Source organism: Phoca vitulina, unplaced genomic scaffold (genome assembly GCF_004348235.1).
Source record: "Phoca vitulina isolate PV1807 unplaced genomic scaffold, GSC_HSeal_1.0 scaffold2, whole genome shotgun sequence".
Taxonomy (NCBI): Eukaryota; Metazoa; Chordata; class Mammalia; order Carnivora; family Phocidae; genus Phoca; species Phoca vitulina.
The window spans coordinates 8,646,343-8,670,400 of NW_022589705.1; the positions used below are offsets into that span (position 1 = coordinate 8,646,343).

Genomic DNA, 24,058 nt, shown 5'->3' on the forward strand with positions numbered 1-24,058 from the left:
CACATGGAATTCAGCCACTCTGAAGGGATCTTTCTGAGTCTCAGCTCCCTTGCTGAAACTTATGGGGAGAAATGTCCAAGTCATAGGATTTTCTCTGGGGATAAATTTGAATTGTTGCTGTAAAAGTGCCTAAAACAGTGCCCAGAGCATTGTCAGCACACAATAAATGTTCACTGAATGTGAATTGAAATTATCTGTGACCGAGGCTTACGTTGTGGGCTTGCCCGCCCAACTGCCCTTACTCCTTAGAAAACCCAGTGAAGAGTGTGTGAAGGGACTGCAGATCCTCCTGATAGCCCAAAGAAAGTACGGGGAGTTATCAGGGTAAATTTCTTGAAAAAGATATAAAATGCACAGGATGTGTTCCCAAATCCATCAGTGGCATGCGGATCACCCACTGCCATGGATGAACAATCCCCCTGTTCTTTTGCCATAATCAAGAGCTCATCAGGCTTCTGCTGTTTTTCTGTTCTCTGAGTGATGACATTTATAGGAAATGTCATTGTCATTCCTGTTGTCTTCAGGAATCAACCTCCCTTTATGAGGGAGCAGAGGCACCTGTGAATATTCTCCTTAGCATGCAGATGAGGAAACTGAGGCAGAGATTGGCTCCTTGAGAAAACCCGACTGAGAGCACAGTGAGTCAGAGGCACTTCAATTGGATTCTTTTGATTCTGATCTGTCGGCAGAGTTCCGCTGTCTGTCAGGAGAGAGAATGTCTACCCTTGAAACCTCCCTTAGCAAGGCATGGAGTAAGATCGAGGGAATGCAAATGATCTATAAAATCCGGGCTCCCAGTTTGAGAACCTCCTGATGCAGCACTCTGAGCTGCTTCCTGGGCTGTTGGGTAAAAACGGAGGCGTCATGGCCTTTACCCTCAAGGAGCTTACGATGGGAGGGGGGAGAAGGGGCTGTCCCCTTGAACTCCACATCGAGACCACCTGGGTTTAAATCTCTCTGCCTTCTTATCACATCCTTTGACCAGTTACTCAAACTCCTCGTGATTTCTCTTCTTCATCTGCGACATGGGGACGACAGTCGTGTCTCCTCCCCTCTAGGGTTGTCAGTGGGGTGGGTTGAGATGGTCCACAGAAGCATGCAGTACGGTGCCTGGCACCCAGCCCGCCCTCTGTAAACATCAGCTGCTGTTCCTCTCTGGACAGGGAGACCTAGAGAAGTCGGGTAGCATAGGCTTCAGGGCATGTGGTGGGGGGCATCAGGCAGCCTGAGGTGGGATCCCTGTTCCATCCCTTTCCGGCTGGCAGACTGCCAACCCTCAGACTTCTTCCTAGGTTGCTGTGAGGGTAATAGGAGATGATCCGGGGGAGACAGTGCATAGAGTACGTGCAAGATGATTGTTAGCGACGAGTATTAATTAGACGTGTAGAAAGTGTCTTGTAATCCAGCCCAGAGGGTGAGAGGTGCTAGAGAAGAGGGGCAAACAAAGCGCTGTGAGCCCAAAGAAGGAGAGAATTTCAAGGTGGCGAGAGAAGGGGGCATCGCAGAGAGGATGAGGAACCGGGAGGCAAATAGGAAGGCTGAAGGGGAAGGATATTCCCCATAGAAGGAGAAGTGTCCAGAAGCAGAGCTGCTCTGCTCTTATTGCTGGAGGCTAGGACAGGTGCACGGAGCATGGGCCGGAATGGTCAGCCAGGATCTGTTTGCGGTAAGGCTGGAATGCCAGGCCAGAGAGTGTGGACCTGATTTTGTAGGTTGTGGGGTTCAGCACCATCAGAACCTGGCTTTAGGGAGATTACCCTGAGCAGAATGGATTTCTGGGGACCAGGAAAAACAGGGGTGGGGGATGGGGGGTGGGGGGTGGGGGTGGGGCGAGAGAGACTAGCAGGCCAGTGGAAAGGGAAGGAGGCCTGAGGGAATGAGGGCCTTCATGAGGGCAGTAAGGGCTGTCGTCTCATTATTTGGCAACTCTTTGGGTGAAGTAAGGAGAAAGATGGCCAAAGGACAGGCCTGGGGTTAGGGCAGCTGTGAACAAAAGGTTGACTGAGGAGCAGCTTTGGGCGAGGAGGTAGGTTCGGTGTGACCTTGTCCAGCATCAGAGGCATCCAGATGGGGACAGTCTAGCGGTAGCTCAGGAGTGAGAAGAAGTGGAGATTTGAGGGCCTAGAGGAGTTGGTAGTCAGGAGAAGGAAGCAGATTTATAGGGAAAGATGAAGATCAAATCCCATTTACAAGACAAACCTCTGCCTCATTCATTTCAACACAGAGTCAAGCCAACTGAACTCCAGAGGGTCCAAATAATTCTGAGTGAGGATTGGTTCCGTGTGCCAGTTTAGGATTAGTGAAAATGAGTGTGTCAACCCCAAACAATTTCCTGGTGCTGTTACGTGTGTTTCTGTGTCACCACATGTCTTCCCACAGATGGTAACACATTTGGGGATTCAGAGTCATTTCAGTATCATCCTTAAAAAGCCAGATTTGGGAAGGTAAATCTGTTTCTCAAAGCCAAAAATAATTCTCCGAGCCATTGTCCCCCCACCCCCATCCATGCAGGTGATGGGGAGGTGTGTCCACGGTGTAGTTCAGAGACTGGTGGGGGAAGGGACAAGGTGGCCCAGGGCTGGAGGAACCTCCAGGGCTGGAGTGGGGCCAGGTGAAAGGGGCTGGCATGGGAAAGAGTATTGTTACATAACCCGAGGGAGCTATGGATGGTGGGCAGATGGAGACGGGAGGCGAGGAATCTGGAGATGGCAGAGTGTGGATCAGCTTCCTCTGGGAGGGAGAGGGACAATGCATGGAAGGCAGGTGAACCAAGAGCCCGAGACCCTCTTTACAGGGTGGGGAAGGAGTCCTGCCTGGCCTCACAGCCTCTCCCACATCTTTCTGTCCTGGCTCTGAGGAGCACGATTGGATGCTAGGTTGCCAGGTGTCCCAGAGAGTAGCACTCCACCAGCGGCTGCCTTCTCCATGGGACTTGGGGAACAGAACTGTACCGAGCTCTGGGCCTACCGTCTTTACCTGCCATCTCGGAGAACTTTCCAGACATGGGCAGGCCCAGCCTCCACCTCAGCAATGAGGAGTAGAAAGAATGTGTTTACCTGATCTCCCTTACCTACCCCCCATTCCTGATTACCCTGGTGGGTGAAGAGTGAAATAAAAATTAGCATGTTTATCCCACTTTTAAATTCGTTTAATGAGAACTCATTTACCCTCTCCCAATTTAAATTCGTAATAACGCCATAACCTTTCAAAGCTGATTATTACCCACGTCTTCCCAGATCTTCCTCCTAAAGAGCCTTTCCCTCCAAATGCTGCTGAGCCTTCCTGGAACTTGACAATTTGTCGGGCAGTCAACAACATCTGGTGAGCCCAACACAGGCTGCCCTGTGCCATGTGAGGTGCTCTCCCTAGGAGGGGAGGAAAAAGAATCAAGTCGCCGCCCTTGGGTAGTGACTTTGGTTTCATTGATTTGCCTTCCAGACTCTCGCCGTCTCACTTGGCACTTATCCTTCCCTGTGTCCCGCTTCCTAGTAGGGAGGCAATCGCGGACTCACCCGGTTCTCTGCTCTCTCCTCCTGTCTCCCAGGGGTCGCGGAACGAACTCCAAGCTGGTGTGTGAAGCCTCCACCTCCGAGCAGCAGCCGGCCCAAGAGCTGGAGTCAGCATGGCGGCTGGCGTGGCAGCCTGGCTGCCTTTTGCGCGGGCGGCGGCCATCGGGTGGATGCCGGTGGCCAACTGCCCCATGCCCCTCGCCCCTGCCGACAAGAACAAGCGGCAGGATGAACTGATCGTCCTCAACGTGAGCGGCCGGAGGTTCCAGACCTGGCGGACCACGCTGGAGCGCTACCCGGACACGCTGCTGGGCAGCACAGAGAAGGAGTTCTTCTTCAACGAGGACACCAAGGAGTACTTCTTTGACCGGGACCCCGAAGTGTTCCGGTGTGTCCTCAACTTCTACCGCACAGGCAAGCTGCACTACCCGCGCTACGAGTGCATCTCGGCCTACGACGATGAGCTGGCCTTCTACGGCATCCTGCCGGAGATCATCGGCGACTGCTGCTACGAGGAGTACAAGGACCGCAAGCGGGAGAACGCCGAGCGGCTCATGGACGACAACGACTCGGAGAACAACCAGGAGTCCATGCCCTCGCTCAGCTTCCGCCAGACCATGTGGCGGGCCTTCGAGAACCCACACACCAGCACGCTGGCCTTGGTCTTCTACTACGTGACTGGCTTCTTCATCGCCGTGTCGGTCATCACCAACGTGGTGGAGACGGTGCCGTGCGGCACGGTGCCTGGGAGCAAGGAGCTGCCATGCGGGGAGCGCTACTCGGTGGCCTTCTTCTGCCTGGACACAGCCTGCGTCATGATCTTCACCGTGGAGTACCTTCTCCGGCTCTTCGCGGCGCCCAGCCGCTACCGCTTCATCCGCAGCGTGATGAGCATCATCGATGTGGTGGCCATCATGCCCTACTACATCGGCCTGGTCATGACCAACAATGAGGACGTGTCCGGCGCCTTCGTCACGCTCCGGGTCTTCCGCGTCTTCCGGATCTTCAAGTTCTCACGCCACTCCCAGGGCTTGCGGATCCTGGGCTACACACTCAAGAGCTGTGCCTCTGAACTCGGCTTTCTCCTCTTCTCCCTCACCATGGCCATCATCATCTTTGCCACTGTGATGTTTTACGCCGAGAAGGGCTCCTCTGCCAGCAAGTTCACGAGCATCCCTGCCTCTTTTTGGTACACCATTGTCACCATGACCACCCTAGGGTAAGTCTGTGCCGGTGGCCGGTAGGGCGGAGGTTACATGGGAGGGAGGTTACATTTGGATGGTAGCAGGATCCGGCAGACGAGAATGGAGTCACTTGTCCAAGTCGTAGGAGCAAGGGGAGTTGCCTCATCAGAAAGAGGAAGGCACACGTGTGATTCATTTGGGGGGTGAGAGCTTGCTCTGAATTGAGTTTTCTTTTGGGGGGACATGCATTTTATAAAACATGGAAAATTAAGCCACCATTTTTCATTTCAGCCCTGCATTCTGTGTATGTGTGTGGGGTGGAGTGAGTGGTGATTGCTGCGTTCTTATATGCCCCTTCGCTTGTAAGGGCTGCGGCGGGGGGGAAACGGGGTAGCAGGTGGGAAGGAAGAAGGGCCTGAGGAGTTCGGTGAATGTGGTAAGGAGGGCACACAGTTCCATTAACCAGAAGACGCCGAGAGCACTCTCTTTGGATCCTTCCTGCACTTCTCTATAGTGCATCTGCAGGCTATTTCTCTTTTGCTTTCCTTCTCTTCTCTCCTGCCACAGACGCTCCAGGGTTTGGTGGCTCTGAGCAGACTTTCTCTAAGTGACTCTCAACTTGGGTTTCCTGCAAAACGGAGCGCCCGACTTGTTTTTTTCTCACTGAAGGAGGAGTTCTCTGTGATTGAATGACCCGGCCTACCTGGGCCATGGTGAGATGGTCTGAAGAGATCACATGGTCAGACACAGAAGTAGCAGGATCATCCCGGGGAGGGAGAGGCACTCAGCAAGGGCCACGGGTGACGCCGTCTCTTCCATCTCCCCGAGGTCCCTTCTCTAGCTGAGGTCGCAGAAATGTGTTTATGGTGCTGGCATGTGAAGCTTTCCATCTGAGGAAGGGGCTCGGGAAGGAGATTGCAATCTTCCCCCTAACAGGATTAGAGCCAACAGCGGCCACTTTACGGAGGAGACATGAATTTCTTAGGGGTTTCTGCTTCGGCCGTTGGAAGTCATTGAGGCTAATGCAAAATCCCTTTACAATTCGTATGCTGGGTCTGTATTTGCTTAGGCCAGGAAGCGTTATATTGCTGATGGAGAATTCATGAAGCTTTTTATTTGGTCTTTGACAATTTGGTTGGTGGCGTCCTGGTGATTTGATTTTTTTTTTTTCCTGACTGACACCCCATGGCGCTGGTGTCGGTTTTTCCATAGTGCTGTGTATGCTTATTGGGAATGACTGAGCAGGTGACAGGACCTTTTAAAATGATTACATTTGTCATTGGGCCACACAGGGGGGTGGGGCGGGCAAGGAGTGTCATTGTCCATTTGTGGAGGACACATTTGATGGGGGCATTTCCTTTCCCTCTTGTCTGTCGGAAACAGGCCATCCTGCCCCTTCCTCTCTCTCCAACACACACATAGTTCTTTGAACAGCCACTCACACCCGGAGTGGGTAGGAGCGTCTGGTCGTTTGACCTTGTCTCTTGGCACAGTGGGATATTTAGGGATAAAGTGGCCTGGGAACTGGTCACCGTGTCAGGAGAAGGAGGCATCTTTGCCCCTTCAAGGCCGACCCTGACCATCCCTTCACTTTCCTGAAGGGGAACCCCCCCCCCCCAAGGCCAGGACCTCCCTGGCCCTGCTCCTGACGTGGCTGTGACCATCCCGCGTGCCCTTACGTGCCCTTGGATGGGACTCATGACACCAGAGTGATGCCTCAGGACTGCCGTGGGGAGAAAACAGGGCAGATGGGTGGATGTCAGAGTTAAAGTGGGATCGCTTCAGAGGAGATCGATGGAAACTTCAGGGGCCACCTGCCTATTACTTTTTATTATTAGGGTAACAGCATATGTGCGTCTACCGTGTGTCAGCAGTGCACTGAGCACTTTGCATATATTACCCCTTTGAGTCTTCACAACAGCCCTGCTAGGTGGGAAAAATGCCATCCCACTTTGCAGATGCAGCAGGCGAGGCCCAGAGAGATCAAGTACCGTACAGCTGATCAGGGCAGACCTGATTTCCCAATGCCAGTCTGGCTGTCTCCAGCGCCCGTTCCCTGTTCACTCGCCACTCCGCGTGTCCCCATACCGTTCGGGGCCGTGGGGGGAAAGTAGACCTCCAGGGTTCCATCTTTTATATTATGGCCTTGGGGGGTCAGTTTATTCTAGTCACGTCGCTCTTGAACACGGACACAGTGAGTACTGCAGCCACTGTCCTAGGCACACAGGGAATTTATAAACCAAACATTTCCATCTGGCCCGTTTAAATGCTGCCTTGGGAATCAGATGGCTGCATTCCTGGCAGAATCCGCTGTTTTACTGTCGCTGGGGAGATCACTGATGTCCTTTAGCATCCACCCTCTAGGTCAAGGGCGAGGCCAGTGTCAGGGGACGGACAGTCTTGGCCTTGTATGTACTTTCTGAGGCGGGGAGGGGATAGCAGGGAGCAGGGGGCCTCTGCCAGAGAGTGAAGGTGAAGAGGAAGGAAAGGGGAGTAGCATGCTTCCCCTGACTGTGGCCCGGTGGGCTCCTCGCCGTGCTCTTCCATGTGCATCAGAACGTCTGGCCTCTGGGAGGGGAAGCGAATGAGCAGGACAAGAAGCCTTCCTTCAGTCGTGTCTTCCTTAACCTCGGATAAGTAATGGGACAGCAGGGTTTTCTTCCTCCGCCCTGGCTGGTGTGGTTGAATGCTGGATTGGGCAACTTTGACTTTGACCTGAGTTGGCAGGTGGAACCATTGCCAGGCTCACTGCTTAGCTATACATAGCAGGTACTTGGCAAAACGTTTTTCAATGACTTGGTCACTGTGAATGGGGCGCCTTTTCCATTTACCTGGCCTGATACTGTTCTCAGTCCTTTCCAGACCTGCCCGTCCACCCTTTCTAGGGTGGACCTAAGATGCGTGCTCTGCCCCAGCCCTGGCCCCTGGGGGCAGAGGAGGGCAGCCTTCACCTGGCCTCTGGCCCATCCCCTGGGACACTCTGCAACATCAGGGGCGGGGGTCTTCTTGCTCTGCTCAGAGGTCTTCCCAACTCGACCCTGGAAACTTTTCCCTCTCCCCTGGCTGGTTCCTGTCCTGAACTTATTCACTGGCTAGCTGTAGGCCTAAGCGATTCCAGAGAGCCCTTCTTTTTCTTATTCCTTGCTGGCATTTGAGCCCCCAAGTGGCTGTGGGATACCAAGGGCCAATATTCTGCCACATTCCACGGTCTGTCCAGCTACTTCTAACGGCTCCCAGCAGACCCTTCGTTCTTCCCGTCTGCAGACCCTCCCTGCCCTAATCCTGCCCCAAGTTCCCGTTTTAGTCTGGGAGGAACTGTCTTCGGCTCCTTTGCAGAGGAGGGCTGACTGACAGGCCACGGGGCTGGGCTGAGGACCGAAGTGCCGAGCAGAGTTCACGCTCCCTCGCTCCAGTTCCCATCTCTGCCCGCCTTCCCAGGATTCACTGATGAGTTACTCAGGTGTCCTCCAGGGAGGGATCTCCTGGAACCAATCATTTCTGTTTATTTAATATCTCAAAATACCTTAAGCACACAGAACAATAACGGCCCAACTGCCGCCGAGGCTCGAGGATGGCTGACCTTTGCAGCTTCTTGTGCTGGTAGGGAAGACCTGCATGGCCAGCCATGTTTCCCTTATGCCCCCTTGACCGTAGAGCTCCCATATGCGCCACGAAAGGATTAATTTCGGTGCTCATAATTGCTGCTATAAATAAAATCCTCAATTATCTCAGCTAACAGAGGAAAGGGATAAGACAGAACTCCCAATATTAAATAAGACCAACATGTCTAGTTTATGAAGGTAGTCTATGTTGTAGACTTTTTAAAGCAGATTTTCCTTCTGAATTTTGTTTGACTTGGCTTGGCATCACGATTGGCCTAGACTGTCTGAGTCAGTCTGTGGGTGAGGCTCCAGTTCAGAGTGGGGAAGAGGAGAGCGTGCGGAAGGAAAGCCTCGCGAGTGAGCACCCACCAGGGCTATCGAAGGCCAGCTCCGAGACCGGAGGGGATGAGGCCGTCTTGGCTATCTTCAGGGCGGGGGGTGGAGGGGTGGGGGCTTGGGAAGGGCCCAGAGAAGACTTGCTCCTGGTAAGATGGCCTGCTGCTGCCTGGTTGGCTTGCTTATGTAATTGAGACAGGCAGCCTATCTGTCACCCCATGCCCTGAGATGAGAGAGCTTTTGACAGTGTCCAAAAATCACTTTAACTAAAACAGAATCGATTTTTACTTCTTCCAAGCATGAAGCAGCCTCCAGGTGATTTGCATTTCCCTTTAAAACATAATCCTGGAAGGGGCCTGCCTGAGGTTTTGCAAGACTGGGAGTCCGGCCTGGACAATCAATACAGGCACATCACGGAATGGGGTGCTTGACCAGGCTACCCCCCAGCGCCAGAAGTGGAGCCAATCTGGGATCTGGTTAACCCTTCAATCCCCCAAATTCTGGCTGCACCTTCATCCACTGCCTCCGGGGCCCACCAGCCCTCCTCCCAACTCCCAAGTGCCTTGGCCTAGGACAGTGGTCAGCTATGCCTACATGGATGGTGGTGTGTCCCTGCCCAGGGAGATCTGGTCATAGCCACACTTATCGGAAATGAATGACCCCAAGGTCTTTTCTTGGTTTGACACTTCTTAACCAACAGTTCTCGGGTGCTGCAATTCCTAAGAGAAGATACAGATCCACATCCTGACAAGGAATCTTGCATTCATTCAACATTTATTGAGTGCTTACTGTGCACCAGGCCCTGCAAATACAAAGCGCCATGATTGCACATCAGCCCAGTGTAAGGTCCAGACAGCAAGAATTGAATGAGACTCACTTCTCTTCCTTTGAACCAAAACAAGAGATGGTGGCAAGAGCAGTAGACCAAGGGTCAGAAAAAGAGGCCTGTACTCATATTCTTCCTGCCACTCCAGAGACAGCCCCTCACTTCGCTCTGTGTCTGGCTAGCTCCCATCACCTGTCACAGCTCAGCCCCACATCATCTCCTCCAGAGTCCTTCCTGCGACCCCCCGGTACCGGGGTGTACTAGGCACCCTTCTTCTTGCTTCCCACTGCAGCCCTGACATACCTCTGTCTTGTCAGTTGCCATATTTTATTAACTTGATCCGCTTATGTGTCTTTCTCCCAGGATGTGAGCTCTTCAAGGGCAGGTCTCTATTCCAGAGATCATTGTATGATCTGTGCCTAAGTCAGGGTCTCACTAGATAGCTGTTCAACTAAACAGGTTTGTACCCCAGTTTACCTGTCTTCAGTTTCCTCACTTACTAACCATCTCCTGGCCATTTTAAGAACCAGTGGAAGTGCTATCCAAATGTGGGCTATTTGGTCAGATCAGACAAATATCCATTTGTGGGCAGGGTGGAGATGGTGAGGCCAAGTGGGGCATTCTCTAGTTCTGACGTCAGCCTTAGCATGTTGGGGCCTTTCTTGCACGGGAAGTTTCAACCCTCGTCCTTCAGTATTTTTGGCCACTTGGCCATGCTTCCCACTGTAGACTCTGGGGCCAGGGAAGAGCAGAAAGGGAGCCAGAGATAAGTGCCCCCGTCCATGAAATTTTCCTCCATTCGATTCTTTATGCAACCGATATTTGTTGAGTAGCCACTAGGCCCTAAGAATATGGCAGCAAAGAAAGTAGTCTCTGATCTTGTGGAGCTTACATTCTAGTGGAGGAGCCCAGATAGTATATAGATCAGCAGATAAATACATTCCGTGAGGCAGCAATTCATGCTCCAGAGAAAAATAAAGCCTGGTGGCATAAACAGGGAGCACTGAGTGTGGGAAGGTGGTGGAGCGAGGGAGAGTTGCTATTTTATGTCAGGAGCTCAGGTGATATTTGAGCAGACACCTGAAAGAATGTGGGTAGCTTAGGGAAAAGCATTCCAGGCCAAGAGAACAGCAAATGCAAAGGCCATCAGGCAGGAGAGGCCTTGGCGTGCTGTTCTTGTAATAGCTACAAGGTCCTAATGGTCAAGCGGCAGGAGCAGGGACCAGGTACGGGAGGTAATGGGGGAAGCAGCTCATGCAGGGCCCTCGGGATCAAAGGCTTGGCCCTTTGTCTTTTTCTCTGCCTGGAATGGGAAGCCATTGGAGGGTTTTAAGTAGGCCTCACTTAGGTTTGCAAAGGATCACTCTGGCTGCTGGGTAGTGAATACTTTGTCAGGAGAAGCCACCATCATAGTCTATGCAGCGGATGATGATGGTGGCTGGGCCAAGGGCGTTGGCAGCAGGGAGGGGGGAACTGAGAGATTTTGCGTGTATTTGAAGGCAGGGGCAACAGGGAGCGATGCCGGTCCTGCTTCTACCACAACAGCCGCCCAAGACTTTCTCAGCTCCCGTAGCAAGGACCGGCCCAGGAAGACATGGTCCTAAAGACCTTGTCCACCCCAGGAGAAGCATTGCACAAGAAGGGGCCTCTTGCAAGAGGGTGGCTTCAATGCCCAGGACAGTGAGACCCCAGCATGGATGAAGTGAACAAGCCCCAGAGCCCAAGTTGGAGCATGGGTGTCTGAGACCCGGGCTGGGGTTGCCTGCAAGCAGGAACGTCTGTACCTGGTTTGGGGTTTCCTTTCTTTTCTTTAAAGGTTTTATTTATTTACTTATTTATTTATTTATTTAGAGCACATGACTGGGGGGAGAGGCAGAAGGAGAGGGAGAGAGAGAGAATCTCCAGCAGACTCCACCCTGAGCACAGAGCCTTACGTGGGGCTTGAACCCACGACCCTGAGATCAGGACCTGAGCCAAAACCAAGAGTCGGAAGCTTAACCAAATGGGCCACACAGGCACCCCTGTGGTTTCCTTTCAACACAGCAGTGAATACCAAGCATCTGCCAAGGGCTGGGCACCGTGCTTACCACGCTGGGGGACAGTCTTGGTTCAGAAACGGAAATGGAAGTCCGTGGCTCTGTTAGCAGCTGAGACGGAGGGGTGGGCAGGGTGTCAGTGCTGCAGGCGGGGGAGGGATGGATTCACATGGATGGGATAGGAGACTTTTGGGTGCTTCACACTAGAACCATTACTTTAGATTGGTCTTCCAAGCCAGCAATTCAAATTGCTCCAATTCTGGGGAGGGGATTTTCAGGCTGATGCCCATTTCACAGCTCTCCTCCTAAATCTCTCAAAATCAATCTCAATCTCTCTCTCTCTCCCTTTCTCTGGTTTTGTTTGGGTTTCCCTCTTCAAACACACCCGTAAACATAAACATGATTCTTCCTGAGGAGCAGCAATTATTCTGCCTGAAAATAGTGTAAATAAAAGGAAGCCTGGCCCTCCCTCTCCTCAGGGGAGGGCCAGAACCACTCAATAACTGCTAGAGTGTTTTTGCCTCTCTCATCCTGGAGGGAGCTCCTGTTCTGGGCCACGCAGGGCTCTGGTTCACATACAGTCATGGCTGGGAGCTTCCCCGTCCCCCCCCCGCCAACCCCTCCCCGGGCAGGGAGAGGAGCAGAGACTTAGCTGGGAGGCTCCCAGCCCCTGTGCTCGGGCAGGTGGCCCTGAACACAACCAACTCCTTCCAAGAAGCCAACACCGTACTCATATCCTAAGTGCTCATCCTCTGGTAATATCTAAGCAGTTTTTCTTTTTTGGAAGTAGGGACCAGTCCCGCAGCAATCTCTTTTGGAAAGAGTGTTCCATAGTGACCTCAGACCAACTTCCAATGGGGACTTGTTTGTGACAAGGGGGAAGGAGTTACCACAGTGCCTTGGAGCGCCCAAAGTTCTGGGCCAGAGGGCTCAGAGACCGTGGCCTCCAAGTTGAGTCCTGTGCTCGGGCCTCCGTCCAGCCCGCGTTTCCCAGGCCGGAACCGAGGCCTCTCCTCCCCGGCCCCCACCTCCCTCTGCCCAGTGCCATGCAAATGTCGGGTGCATGGGAAGGTGGGGGACCAGGAGGGAGGATAACTCAGCTTTGGCTGACCATGACTGGATGGAGGAAGATTGCATTTGGCTCATGTAATCATATTCTGGGTGTCAGGACTGGAATGAGTGTCATTAAACTGAATCAGAAAAATCGTTTTAATATAAGTGCCACCTCACACACAAGCTCGTTGATGGAGAGATGGATGAGGCTGGGGACGCCTCCTTTGTAATGTGATGCCGTAAAATCCCATCACCTTCATTATTTCCCACGGAGCCAACGCATCATAATGCCCACGAGCGGCAGAACAGCTTGAATTTAATATACAGAAAGTCCAATCAAACAATAAATGGATGGAACTATATAAAGAAACCATTTTCTGGGAGGCTGGCTCCATTCTCTGGGATTCAGCTCCCTGACACATGAAATGTGCATCAATTTTCCCCAACTAATGCAGCTGCGGAATCACCCCATGTGATATTTGTTTGCTTCAGAAGTGGAAGAGGGGAGCTTGCCCCCCTACATTATCTGGCTATCAGTGCAGAATTGCAAATCTCATTTTCTGTGGTTTGCGTGTGGCGGTTCCCGGTGGCACAGCGAGGCACCATCCCGATGCCCGCAAGGCTGGAAGCACAGCCCTCTTCCATCCCAGAACCTTACTCGTCCCACTGACGCTTGGGCGTTGTCCTTAAAACACAAATCGATTCTGGACCCTGAGCTGCCAGGGGGCTGGGATGTCTCTGCCCTTGCGGTCGTCTGAAAGAAACCGGCCAGTGCCGAGTGCTCGTGACACCGTGACTGTCCAGTCTTGCCTCGAGGTTGCGCAGGGCAGACATTCTGTCCCAGACTGGACCCCCCCACCAGCTAGGCCTCCGTTGTTCTTTCCATCCCTCTTACTCAGCCAGCTCTCAGGACTGTAGAGGCAGATACCACCCCGATTAGGCACACAAAGTTAAAAAGGCGAATCAGCTCCTCGACAGTCATACAGTATATGTCAAAGACTGATGGCGATGATGCTTTTATGCTTCTGGTGGGAGATTCTCTCCAGCATGATGGTTCCAGTGTCAAGGATAACTTAGAGTTCACCATAATTACAGGCTTAGAGCTGCTGAGAAGTATCATTAGTTTATTTTTACTTCTTCCTGGTCGTGCATACTTAAGCAGAAAAAAAAAAGTAGGGGAATTGTAAACTAAATGATATTAAAACCACAGACAGCATAAATCTTGATGCAGTTTAACAAATATTATACCCCGTGTTTGTGATGCATGCAGTTAGTCAATGTTGGGGAAATAGAAATAAATAAGCCCTCGCTCCTGTCCCTAAGAAGTTTACAGTACAGCAGGGGATTTGAGTATGTTTATGAGCAGACGAGGGAGGATGGGGCATGTTCCGAAGTGATCAGGAAGTGTTTGGCACAGAATAAATGCTTAATAAATATTTGCTGCTGAATGAGTGATTGGCTTCACGGAAAAGGTGACATTTCAGCTAGACCAACAACAGTGGGTAGGATTTTGAGATGCGGAAATGGGAAATCCGAGTAAATTGCAAAAGGGCACGGTGCTTGGGAGCTTAACCAATATGCTGCTTTGCTGGTGTTTAGGGCATATGAGGGGAATGGCTGGAGGTAGACAGGAATAAAAGGCTTGCTAGAGACACGGAGGTCCTAAACTATTAGGCTAAGGCATTTATTTGGTAGGTGTCAGGGAGCCACTAAAGGTGGTCCGTGTTGCAGTGATTAGGAAGATTTATTTGGAGCAGTGTTCTGGTTGAATGTTAGACCCATTGTGAGGTCAGCCAGCAGACTGATCCAGGAAGGGCGTGTGGGAGGCCTGATTGGGATGGTCACAGTGGAAAGGGACAGAAGGAGGTAGAGTGGAAAGGCATCCAGGAGAAGAGAAGTCTAAGTGAACTCTGGGATTATAAGACTGGGTGATTGGTGATGGGGAGACGGCGAACGTCAGAGGAGGAGCAGTTTGGCAGAAGGGCAAGGGAAAGGTAGAGACCGTGAACTTGACTTTGGAGCTTGGGTATTTGCTGTTGACCCTGGATGGCTTGGAGGGAGGTGGCAGGCAGGTGGGAAAGTGGGTCTGGAGCTTAACACGGAGAAGGGGGCTAGCAAGGCAGTTTGGGGATGGGCTGCAGCAGGGAATAGATATTACCAAAGAAAACCGAAGGGAGGGTGGAGGAGAGGCCCCACTCCTCGGCACCTTGCCTCCTTAAGGAACGCTGCTCCCACCCATGGAATGGCTTTGCGGACACTTGCATTCAGCTTCTCTCCTTGGCCCGTGGGCGTTCCCTGTCATGCTGCATCTCTGCTGGGGCCAAAAGGTCATATTGGTTTTCTGAGTCAAACAAGGTTTTCTTTTAGTCTCGTACAATGCTAATTAAATAAACAGCTCTGACCCAGGAAGGCAGAATTGGTTTATGGGCTTTGCTAAACAATAATACTAAAAGGATCCTCACATTGCCATGTGGAGAGGATAGATGGGGTCTGAATGGTCACAGACCAACAAAGCATCTGTGCCTGGCCCGGGGCAATGCTAACTCAGAGTGGCCCAGCCTCCGTGGGCGGCTCTGTCCTGGTCCTTGCAGGGCCAGACCCCTGAGCAGAGGCTTTAGGGATTCAAGATGCTGCCCGTGCCCCTCATTGCCCTCTTCTCCTTAGGGAGAAATGCCGGACGCCCTGCTGGCATCCCTGGGAACCTCCTCTGGCCTGTCCCCTCCCAGACATACCTGTCTTGGGCCCTGTGGTAAGCAACGGGCACAGCGATGGCTCAGTAATTCAGCAAGCATGCATTGAGCTGTGCCTGTGAGCAAGACGGCGTCCTGGTTGACCTAAGGGGCTACAAAGAAAAAAACGGGGCGAGGACTAAATCCTGTGGGGTGGGTGTTAGGCTCTCATTCTACATCTGAGAAGACTGAGATGCGGAGAGTGTAGGGAACTTGCCCCAGCTCGTACGCTGTAGTAGCATGAGTGGGCTCGGACTGAAGTCTCCTGACTCCTTTAGAGTCTTCACAAAGAGCTTCGGCCCAGGAACAGAGATGCCGTGTGTGCACAGAGCTATGTGTCCGGGCTCCGCAAGGTAAGAGGTATGAGGAAAGGGTAGCAAAGTGTGAGGGGAAGGTGCAGGAGGCAGGAATCAGAGACGGCTTCTCGGAGGAGGTGGCATTCCAATTGACCCTTGAAAGGTTGTAGTGCAAAAGTTAGATGTGTTCATTCCTTCGATCATTTATTCAACAAATATGGTGGGTCTGCATGTGCCAGGCCACGTGCTGGGGCCTGAGGAGGTACTCATGAACTGAACAGACAAGTCCTCTGGGGTCGGCATTCCCGCTAGAGCTGCAGACGATAAAATGAATGTATAAAATGGGATGGTTGAAGTAAAAGCCAAGAAGAAAGAGAGGAAGGTGGTAAGGGGAGAGACAGGGAGGGCATCGGCCCCACTGGAGAGAGATGAGGAGTCAGGACACGAGGATTCAGAGGGACAGCTCCTCTAGCCTCTCCCCAAGTGGAAGTGCTCTCTGCAGTTGGTTAGGAGTCCAAGGGAGGCTGGCCTCAGGACAGAAATGATGATTTAATAGCTATGTTTGAGTCTCATTAGGGTTGCTGTCCAGAAGGCTGAGAAGCAGCTGTTTGCCATGCTTGCTGGAGACTGAGTGAGGAGAGATAGGCTCACTCTGACGTGTGAGGGACTTCTGGTCCTCACCATCATCATCGACAACAACAACAACAATAATAGCTGATAATATCGAGCTTTGATGGTGTCCCAGGTCCTGTGCTAGATATAAATTATTTATATGCATTTCCTCATTTAACTCCCCCATTAACCATAGGAGAGAGAGGTTACTGTTGTCTGTGTTTTAAAGCTGAGGAAATGGGAGGCCTGCTCAGAGCCTACCGCTGGTAACCAGAGAGGCTGGGACTCACACGTGCACTGGTCTGACCCGCAGGCTCTCTTACGCTCTCCCTAACAACCCAGATTTCCCTGGGGAGGCCCTTGGGGGAAATCGCCTTCCACAGCCTCTGTCTCCGGCAGAGGGAGGCAGACACAGCATCCTCAGTGCGCTAATGTGCCTGGGCCAACAACTCTCGCGCCTCTTGGCAAAGGTCATGAGCATAAGGAGTGGACAGAGGATGGCGATGGAGGACAGAGCAGAGCCTCTGGGGCCAAGGCCAGCAAGGATCAAGCTCCTCTGGGCCCACAGAGACATGACTGCAGGTGACAGGCAGGGGGCGAGGTGGCCAACAGGCCCAGTGAATCCTGGTGAACAGGAGGGAGGATGGAAAAAAAGGAGATGGAAAATTTTAGTGTAGTAGTAGAATTTGTGCAAAAAAAAAAAAAAAAATTAAGGAAGAGGGAAAGTGGTAAATATGCATACTATGTAAATATCCTATGTAAATTTCTTTTAGAATAACTTTGGAAAATCTCGTGCCATCTTCCTCCCTGGAGAGATTCTGGTCCCAGGTGGCTTTGTTGCCATATCCTCCGTCTGGGTGGTCTGGGTGTTGGGGGGATCCCCACCCACTCCTCTGCAGGCCTTTGGGCACAACGGCCTTTCACCGGCCCCTCCAAGCACCCTGGAGAGACGGCAGGTGAGGCAGCAGAGAGCTGGGGGCCAGTCGCAGAGTTTTGGAATGGAGCGGGGAGCAGCTCTGCTGGGGAGCCTGTCAGAGCCCGGCAACAGAACGCAGGCTGGCTCGTCCTCCACGCTCCTCAGCTCTAGGCCCTGCATAGTGCTGGGTGGCCTGTGGATCCCGGGGATGGGGCAGGCAGGGGTAGGGTGAGGAGTCTCCTGGGGAGTGTCACCCAATGGGTCACGGGTGTTACTTTGCACCCACCCTCCATGAGGAATCACAGTACCAGGTGTGACTCTTTCTTCATGAGTTGTGATTTGCCATATGTGACCCTACATTAGTTTTTCTTTTTACCCCTCTTCCCTGGCCAGTTTCTCTTCTGCCTCCAGAAGCTGCTAGAAGTTCTCTCCAGAGTTTCATATCTTGAGGGCTTGTGTCTTTGGAGCCAAAGCCTCCCCGTCTCCCTCTCCTCCCTCCCCTCTCCAGCAGAAGCTTCTCTCTGGACTAGCAAAAGGGCATTGTGTCGATTAATAAAACATTTTCCTGCGGTCCGATTGCCATGCTCAGAGTTTGGGCAGGGCTTAGGGATGATGAAGCGTTATGCCAACCCCCCACCCCACACACCGTGTTTGACTTTCTTAATATTTCCATGTAAGGTCAGCTTCTCATCTGAAGAGCAGAGGCTGTTGCGTTCATGCTCTGAGTTAGGTGCTGGCCCACGTGAGTTGACCGAATCCTTTGGCTGGGGTGGGGCTCCCTAGGGCAATGGAAAGACCACCGGATTAGGAGCCAGGAGATATGGGTTGTGGGGCTGGTTTTGGCAGGCTCTGAGACCTTGGGCAAGCTGCTTTCTCTCTCTGGTCCTCAGCATCCTCTTCTGAATGATGAGGGGTTGAATTTAGTGAGTTTTCACCTCCTAGACAGCTCCACAAGCTGTAAGTTTCTCACTCTTGGAAGGAAAACTGATTTTTAGTCCAGTAGCCTGGATGATTCACACCCTGGAGAACCCTCCTCCCACCCCCCACCGGTAGATGGGCAGGGCATTGGGGACCTTCCCATTTCCCTTTCTTCACCTCCAAAGAGGAAAAAGTTAAGAGTCCCTGGGCAAAGTGACCACAGAAAGGCAAGTCTGCAACGGGGCCTGGGAGGTCCTGCTTGGAGACTCCCCCAGAAAGCTCCAGGGTGTCTGATGGTGAGCTAGGATGACGTACACGATCAAGGTCAGCAGCCCACAGCCACATAGAACTGTGTTTGGAGAGAGCAGGGAATTGTGAATTCAGCCCCAGGGCTCCTCCACATGGGTCAGATGGGGGGAAGGCATAAGATGTGGGACCATCAGACAGCTATTTGAGCTCCACAAGTCTTGGGTTTAGAAAGAGTCTAGTTTGCTACCCCCTTCAGAGCTGGACCCCCCCTGCCCCCGCAACAATCTCCTCAGCAGATGGCAACAGGTCTGCCTGAACTTTCAGGGATGGATGTTTACCCTTTTGGCTACAGCTCATTCCATTTTGGAGAGAGTCAGTGATCACCACCCTCCTCTGTGTATTCAACCCAAGTCTGCTTCCTCTACACCCCAGAAGGGCGAGCGCTTTGAGAACCCAGAAGGTTCTGTGAAGGAAACCATTCTGCAAGGCAATTGTAATTATGGTTGGGGAAGTTACCAGGGGACTCGGTGGCGAGAAGACCCTGGGACATCTGTCCTGGCACAGCCTCAGGGTGACCCAGACCCAGCCCGGGGAAGACCCAAGCCCTTCAGGGAATGGAAGCTTCATGGGTGAACAAGCTCCAAACCACGCCCTTTGAGTGAATAGCGAAGGGCCTGCACAGCACGGACGGGTGGATTCTGGGGCCAGTGGAACCCCACCCCTCCCACTGTCTCCCGTCATGCCATCCCCATCAACGCCTGCACCAGGCGCTGGTTTCTTGCTTTCCCACCCCATCCCCCCCAGCTTACTTCTCTCCCCCTGTTATCCCGTGGGTCTGGAAATGACCCTCCCTTCTCCACTCCCATTATTTTATGGCATGAGCTCACCACAGGAACGCAGGGGAATCTATATGTGCTATTAGCATTTGCGTGGGCAGTGCAGCTTACATTACCCTGAGGTGTTTGAATGAAACCAACCATTTAATGATCACAGAGGACTGGGGAGAGGGTGAGCAACGTGTGGGCTCTCTCTGGCTGGGAGCATCTCGTGGGCTTTCTTCCCAATGTGCAGAGAAGGCAAGGACCGAGGGGCGGGCAGCCGGTGTGGCAGTGAAGGGAAACTTGGTGGAAATGGGCCAGGTGAGTGAGTCTCCTCCTGGGGGGGGCTCTGTGCCTTCTGTCACCGCCATCAGAAAGCCTGGGTAAACAGCCCTGTCTGCGTAGGTGGCCCTCACTCCCCCAACGCAGGCACTGTGGTCCCAGACCCCAGCTCCCAGCAGAGTGCCTGGCACACGGAAGGGGCTCAGTTGTCAGGTTCTGGCCCATCCCTTCCTCATCATGCCCTGCCAGGTCACTTCAGCCACAGCGAGAAGTACCTGCACCCGTGTGGGTCAGAGAAGATGGCGGATGGAACTTTAAACCAGGGAGGACTGGACGATGTGTCAGGGGCGAGGTTTGTGCATTTCATGGCGCGAGGTGAGGGAGGATGTGCCCATATTCGGGGTGGGGCATGTAGCTCTGGGCCATTTCCTATCCAGATAGGGCCGGGCCGCACACATCATCAGATCTGCTCGAACTGGAGATGCCACGGACGAGAGAGAACTTGTACAAGTGTGTACGTCCTGGGAGGAAGTTGGCTTGGAGAGCTGGAAAGAGAAAGTGTTCCAGATGAAAAGCAAAAGTTGGAGGAGAGACTCAGAAACAGGCACCATGCTCATGGCACATGCGTGTGCGCGTGTGCACGCGTGTGTGTGTGTGCGTGTGTGTGCAGGTGCACGCACATATGAAAGCCCACTGGCAGGGAGGGGTGGGGAGGGAGTTCTCAGTGTAACCCTAGGCTGTTGCTGGCCCTGGGGAACCTCTAGGTCTTGTGCTCTTTTTGCCATCTGGAGTGTCTCCATTCTTGGAAGGTTCGTCTCCTGAGAGGTGACCCTTCTCCCCTAGCAGAAGCATCATCCTGAGCCGGGACTCGGGCTTCTGGTTCTCACGTAAGCCCCTCACCCACCCACCCCTTTTTCCCAGAGAGTGACTCTGTGCCTGGAGAATTCAGAGGATTGATGGGGATCTTGTCTTTATGAATTTGACTACTCTGGGGACATCAGGTAAATGAAGATGTTAGATCTTTTCCTTTAAAAAATTACGAAATATATCAAACATCCAAAGAAAAAAAATCTTGCCATCTTTCAGGCAGCATCTGTAAAACTCCCTTCCGCCCACAGAAGTGAGTGCCTTTCATTGGGGTGGCAGGATTATTTAATGAAACTCATGTTCTAGGATAAAGGCAACTTTATTTTAATGGGGCAGGGGGCTTGTGTAGATACAAAGGTATGTGTGTTCTATTGTAAAAAAAAAAAAAAAGTTAAAAATCTTTCTTTCATGTTAATTGCTTAAAATTAAACCAACCAGAGAGACCAGAGACCAGTTTGGTTAAAATTAAAACCAAACCAGAGGGATTCAGTAGTCCTTGGATTTGTAGTCTTGTTGACACAAAAATGTGTTGGGGGTGGAGGTGGAAACCGGAAGCCTCTGACCACAGAAGCGTCGGAATCCTCTCTGGTCGGTTTCCTTTATTCATTCAACAAACATTCCTGTCCTGCGGACCAGGTGCGCCTTGCTCTGGAGGTGATGAAAAACTCACCAGGTGAGGTCACCAGGCACAGAAAATGAATAAGATGAATTGCAAGGACACCTGTAGTTATGCTCCCTGGCAGAGTTCAGGACTATGCACTTTGGGTAATGCGGGCAAGGTGAAGGAAGCAGTCCTCTCTGCCGGCCTAGCAGGAAGGGATTACCCTTGGGGGCATGGCCGGGGCCTGGCGGGACCCCTAGCTCCTGCACTTCCTGTCCTTGTAAGCGCAGGAGTCCATTCTCTCCTTTTTCCTATTCTTATGTCTAAACCTCCTCGTAACAGCTAAAATTTCAACAATATAAACTTCGGTTCTGTCCAAGAGGGCTCCCCACATGGATCTGTGCTTCCTTCCCAGCTCCAAGTTTGATGGTCTTTTCCTTCAGACCTTCAGACCTGTGCCCCTCAGTGTAGTCCCCTAGCTGGCCATGCCTTTGACCTTGTTGTTTGGGGCTGGCCATGCTGCTTGAGGTAGGAGGTTCCTGGCCAGGGGCTCTGCTGCCCCCACCCCACCCGGCCGCCCTGGGGGCTGAGGAGATCTGTACCTCTCCACATGCCTGGAGCCCGTTCTTGGCCACCTGCTCACCACAGCCCACAGGTTGGAAATTCTAGAATCCTTGGTTTCACCTCTACCCACCTGGCGCTCTCAAGGTCCCAGCTGGGCCATCCTCGGTGGCAGTCCGCTTTGGCCCAGCACCGTCTGCCAAGTCAGAGAAGACAGTGAAATCCTGGAGTCCAGTACTGTGGTCCAGGCGGAGTCTTGGCCCCTTCGCCCTTCCTGCCCAGCCCTGGTCAGGAGCCCAGGCAGCCATAATGGTACCTAACTCCCTGTTTCCCTCCTTCTGCTGAATTGCAATAAAGTTATAACCAGAAGGCAGTTCGGAGGCATTGGCTTGGGGAGGGGGAGGGAAATTAAGGAGTGAGGAAAGGGATGAGTCCTCTTCTCCCTTTTTGTGGAGGACTGATTCCCCCCGACCCCTGAGACCGTGCCTTGAGGAGGGCAGTAAGATGATCGAAGAAAAGCTGAGGATTTGCTTAGGCAGGAAACCTTTCAAAAGAGCAGAAATCCCGTATGTGTGTCGGTGCAGCAGTGGGAGAGATGGTGCAGCCTGCCTAGGTTCCTCCCAGCCCCAGAAGGCCATCTGGCTGTCAGGTCCGCTGTAACCTTCTTTGCATCCAGCAAGGCTCCCTGTCAGGCAGGCTCTGCTGAGGTCCAGCCTCTGTCCCTCGTGATAGGGTCGGTCCAATGCCTCGGGCCCACCCTAAGTGGAGCTGGAGGTCCGCTAGTCAGCCCCCTTGCTCCGTGGAACGACTCGGCAGGGCTGTCTATTCTAATAATAATGACCGGAAGCCCTTCATACAGCGGGCCAGGCAGTATTCTAAGTGCTCTGCATTTGTTAACTGGGTAGGTGTTATTATTCTCCTCCCTTTACAGATGAGGCATGGAGAGATTAACTTGTCAAAGATACTTTCTCAGTGGTAAAGTAGGATTTCAAACCCAGCAATTCTGGCTCCCAACCCCTCTAACCACTACACTAGACTGTCACTCCTGTCCGTGTTCATGATATTTTTCATCACTTCCTTTGTGGGATTCCATATCAGTTCACTTGTATTGTATGACAAACCACCCCAGAAAACTAGTGGCTTAAACCATAAACATTGGTTATTTCTTATGACTCGGTGGTTTGGCTGGGCCGTTCTCTGGGTCTGCACTGGCTCAGCTGATCTCTCTAGTTAGCTGCTCGGCTGGGAATGGATGGTCTAGGACGGCCTCACCCATCTGGTGGCTGGCTGGAGCCATGGGGATGGATGACATGGCTCTTGTCTCTTATCATCCAGTGGGCTGGCCTGGATCCTTCAACTGGTGGCAGGTCACTGAGGTCGCAGGAGCTAAAAGAGAAGTCAACCCCAACACACAAGCATTTTTCAATCCCCTGCTGTGTCACATTTGCTAATGTCCCGAGAGCCAAAGCAAATCCCATGTGCAAGCCCAGGTTCCAGGGGGTAGAAAATCAATTCTGCCTTTTGATGGGAGGAACCACAATGTCACATTACACAGGGATGTGAATACAAAAGGATGGGAAGAATTGGTGGACATTTCTGCAACCTGCCACAGGATCATTACTGTGAGCTCTGTGGACTCAATTTTATAGTGAGGGACCAGTGAGGATGTATGGACAGGCTGGGGGATGGTCCACGGGGGACATTAGCCTGGTCAGACTTCCAAGTTGTTTTCATGATGCCAACACGGGGGCAGTGGCTTTAAGTCCCTAAGTGTGGGAGGTAACGGAGCATTGTGGTTGTTTTGATCGGGGTTGGGGAAGGCGGTGAAGAGAGGTGACGCCAGAGGCCAAAAGCCGTAGACTTGTTCCTTCCTGAGAACTGTGATTGCTGCTGGAGGCTAGGCCTGGCCTCTCCAAGGAGGCCCCTTGTGCATGGGCGGGGATGGCCAGAGCAACAGAACTGTCACTGGTAACTCACTCTTGGCTCGCCCGGGAATACCAGATGGTGTGCCAGCAACTTGGGCCAGGGAGACGCAGGGCAGAAACGACGGGGAGAACAGAAGTGGGACTGTAGCTGCCTGAGGGCTCAGCTCCATGGGTACCAGTCACACAGGCAAGCAGGGCTCTGGGTGAGCCCCCGAGTCTTTGACACAAGAAAACTGAGATGCCAACCCCTCTGTCGGCCAGGCAGCACCCAAGGTCAGACGGGAGCCGGGATCGCCTTATTTCCCGGCCAGCGCTCATCCCTCCGTGCCATCAGATCTTCTAAGGTGTCCCTCCGGCCTCCCTTAAAATACCCAGTTCACCATCCGGTTCCCATGCCTCGCTGCAGAGCTTCAGCGTGGGGAACGGGGAGAGAAGATGCATCATAGATGCAAAGGGTGGCAGTGAGGAGGGAGCTTGGTAGCTGCTCGCAGCTGCTGCGGAGGAGACGGGCCCTTGCCGAGGCACTGAGCAGAGGTCAGGCCTGGCTTGCAGACACCGACGAGGCAAAAGAGAGCGCCATCCCCATCAAACCAGCCTCCGCCCTCCTCTCGCTCAGAGCTGCCTGGAGTGAACGAGGCCAATGATTATTTATCAGGGAGGTGGTCAGGAAATTGGACACATTCAACAAAGACCAGGAAACATCGTGCCAACTGGGTCTGATGGGGTGACCGGGCTGCT

The 24,058-nt window shown here is 52.7% G+C and overlaps 1 protein-coding gene across 4 annotated transcripts in view; it reads left to right on the forward strand.

Moving 5' to 3' along the window:
- KCND3 (potassium voltage-gated channel subfamily D member 3) overlaps nt 1-24,058 on the forward strand; it is a 214,430-nt gene that overhangs the window by 5,285 nt on the left and 185,087 nt on the right. For all 4 annotated transcript variants that reach the window (XM_032421517.1, XM_032421500.1, XM_032421526.1 and 1 more), the window contains exon 2: nt 3,545-4,728. In XM_032421517.1, coding sequence (XP_032277408.1) covers nt 3,623-4,728 — 1,106 coding nt within the window. In that variant the 5' untranslated portion in view covers nt 3,545-3,622. The remainder of the gene's footprint in view (nt 1-3,544; nt 4,729-24,058) is intronic.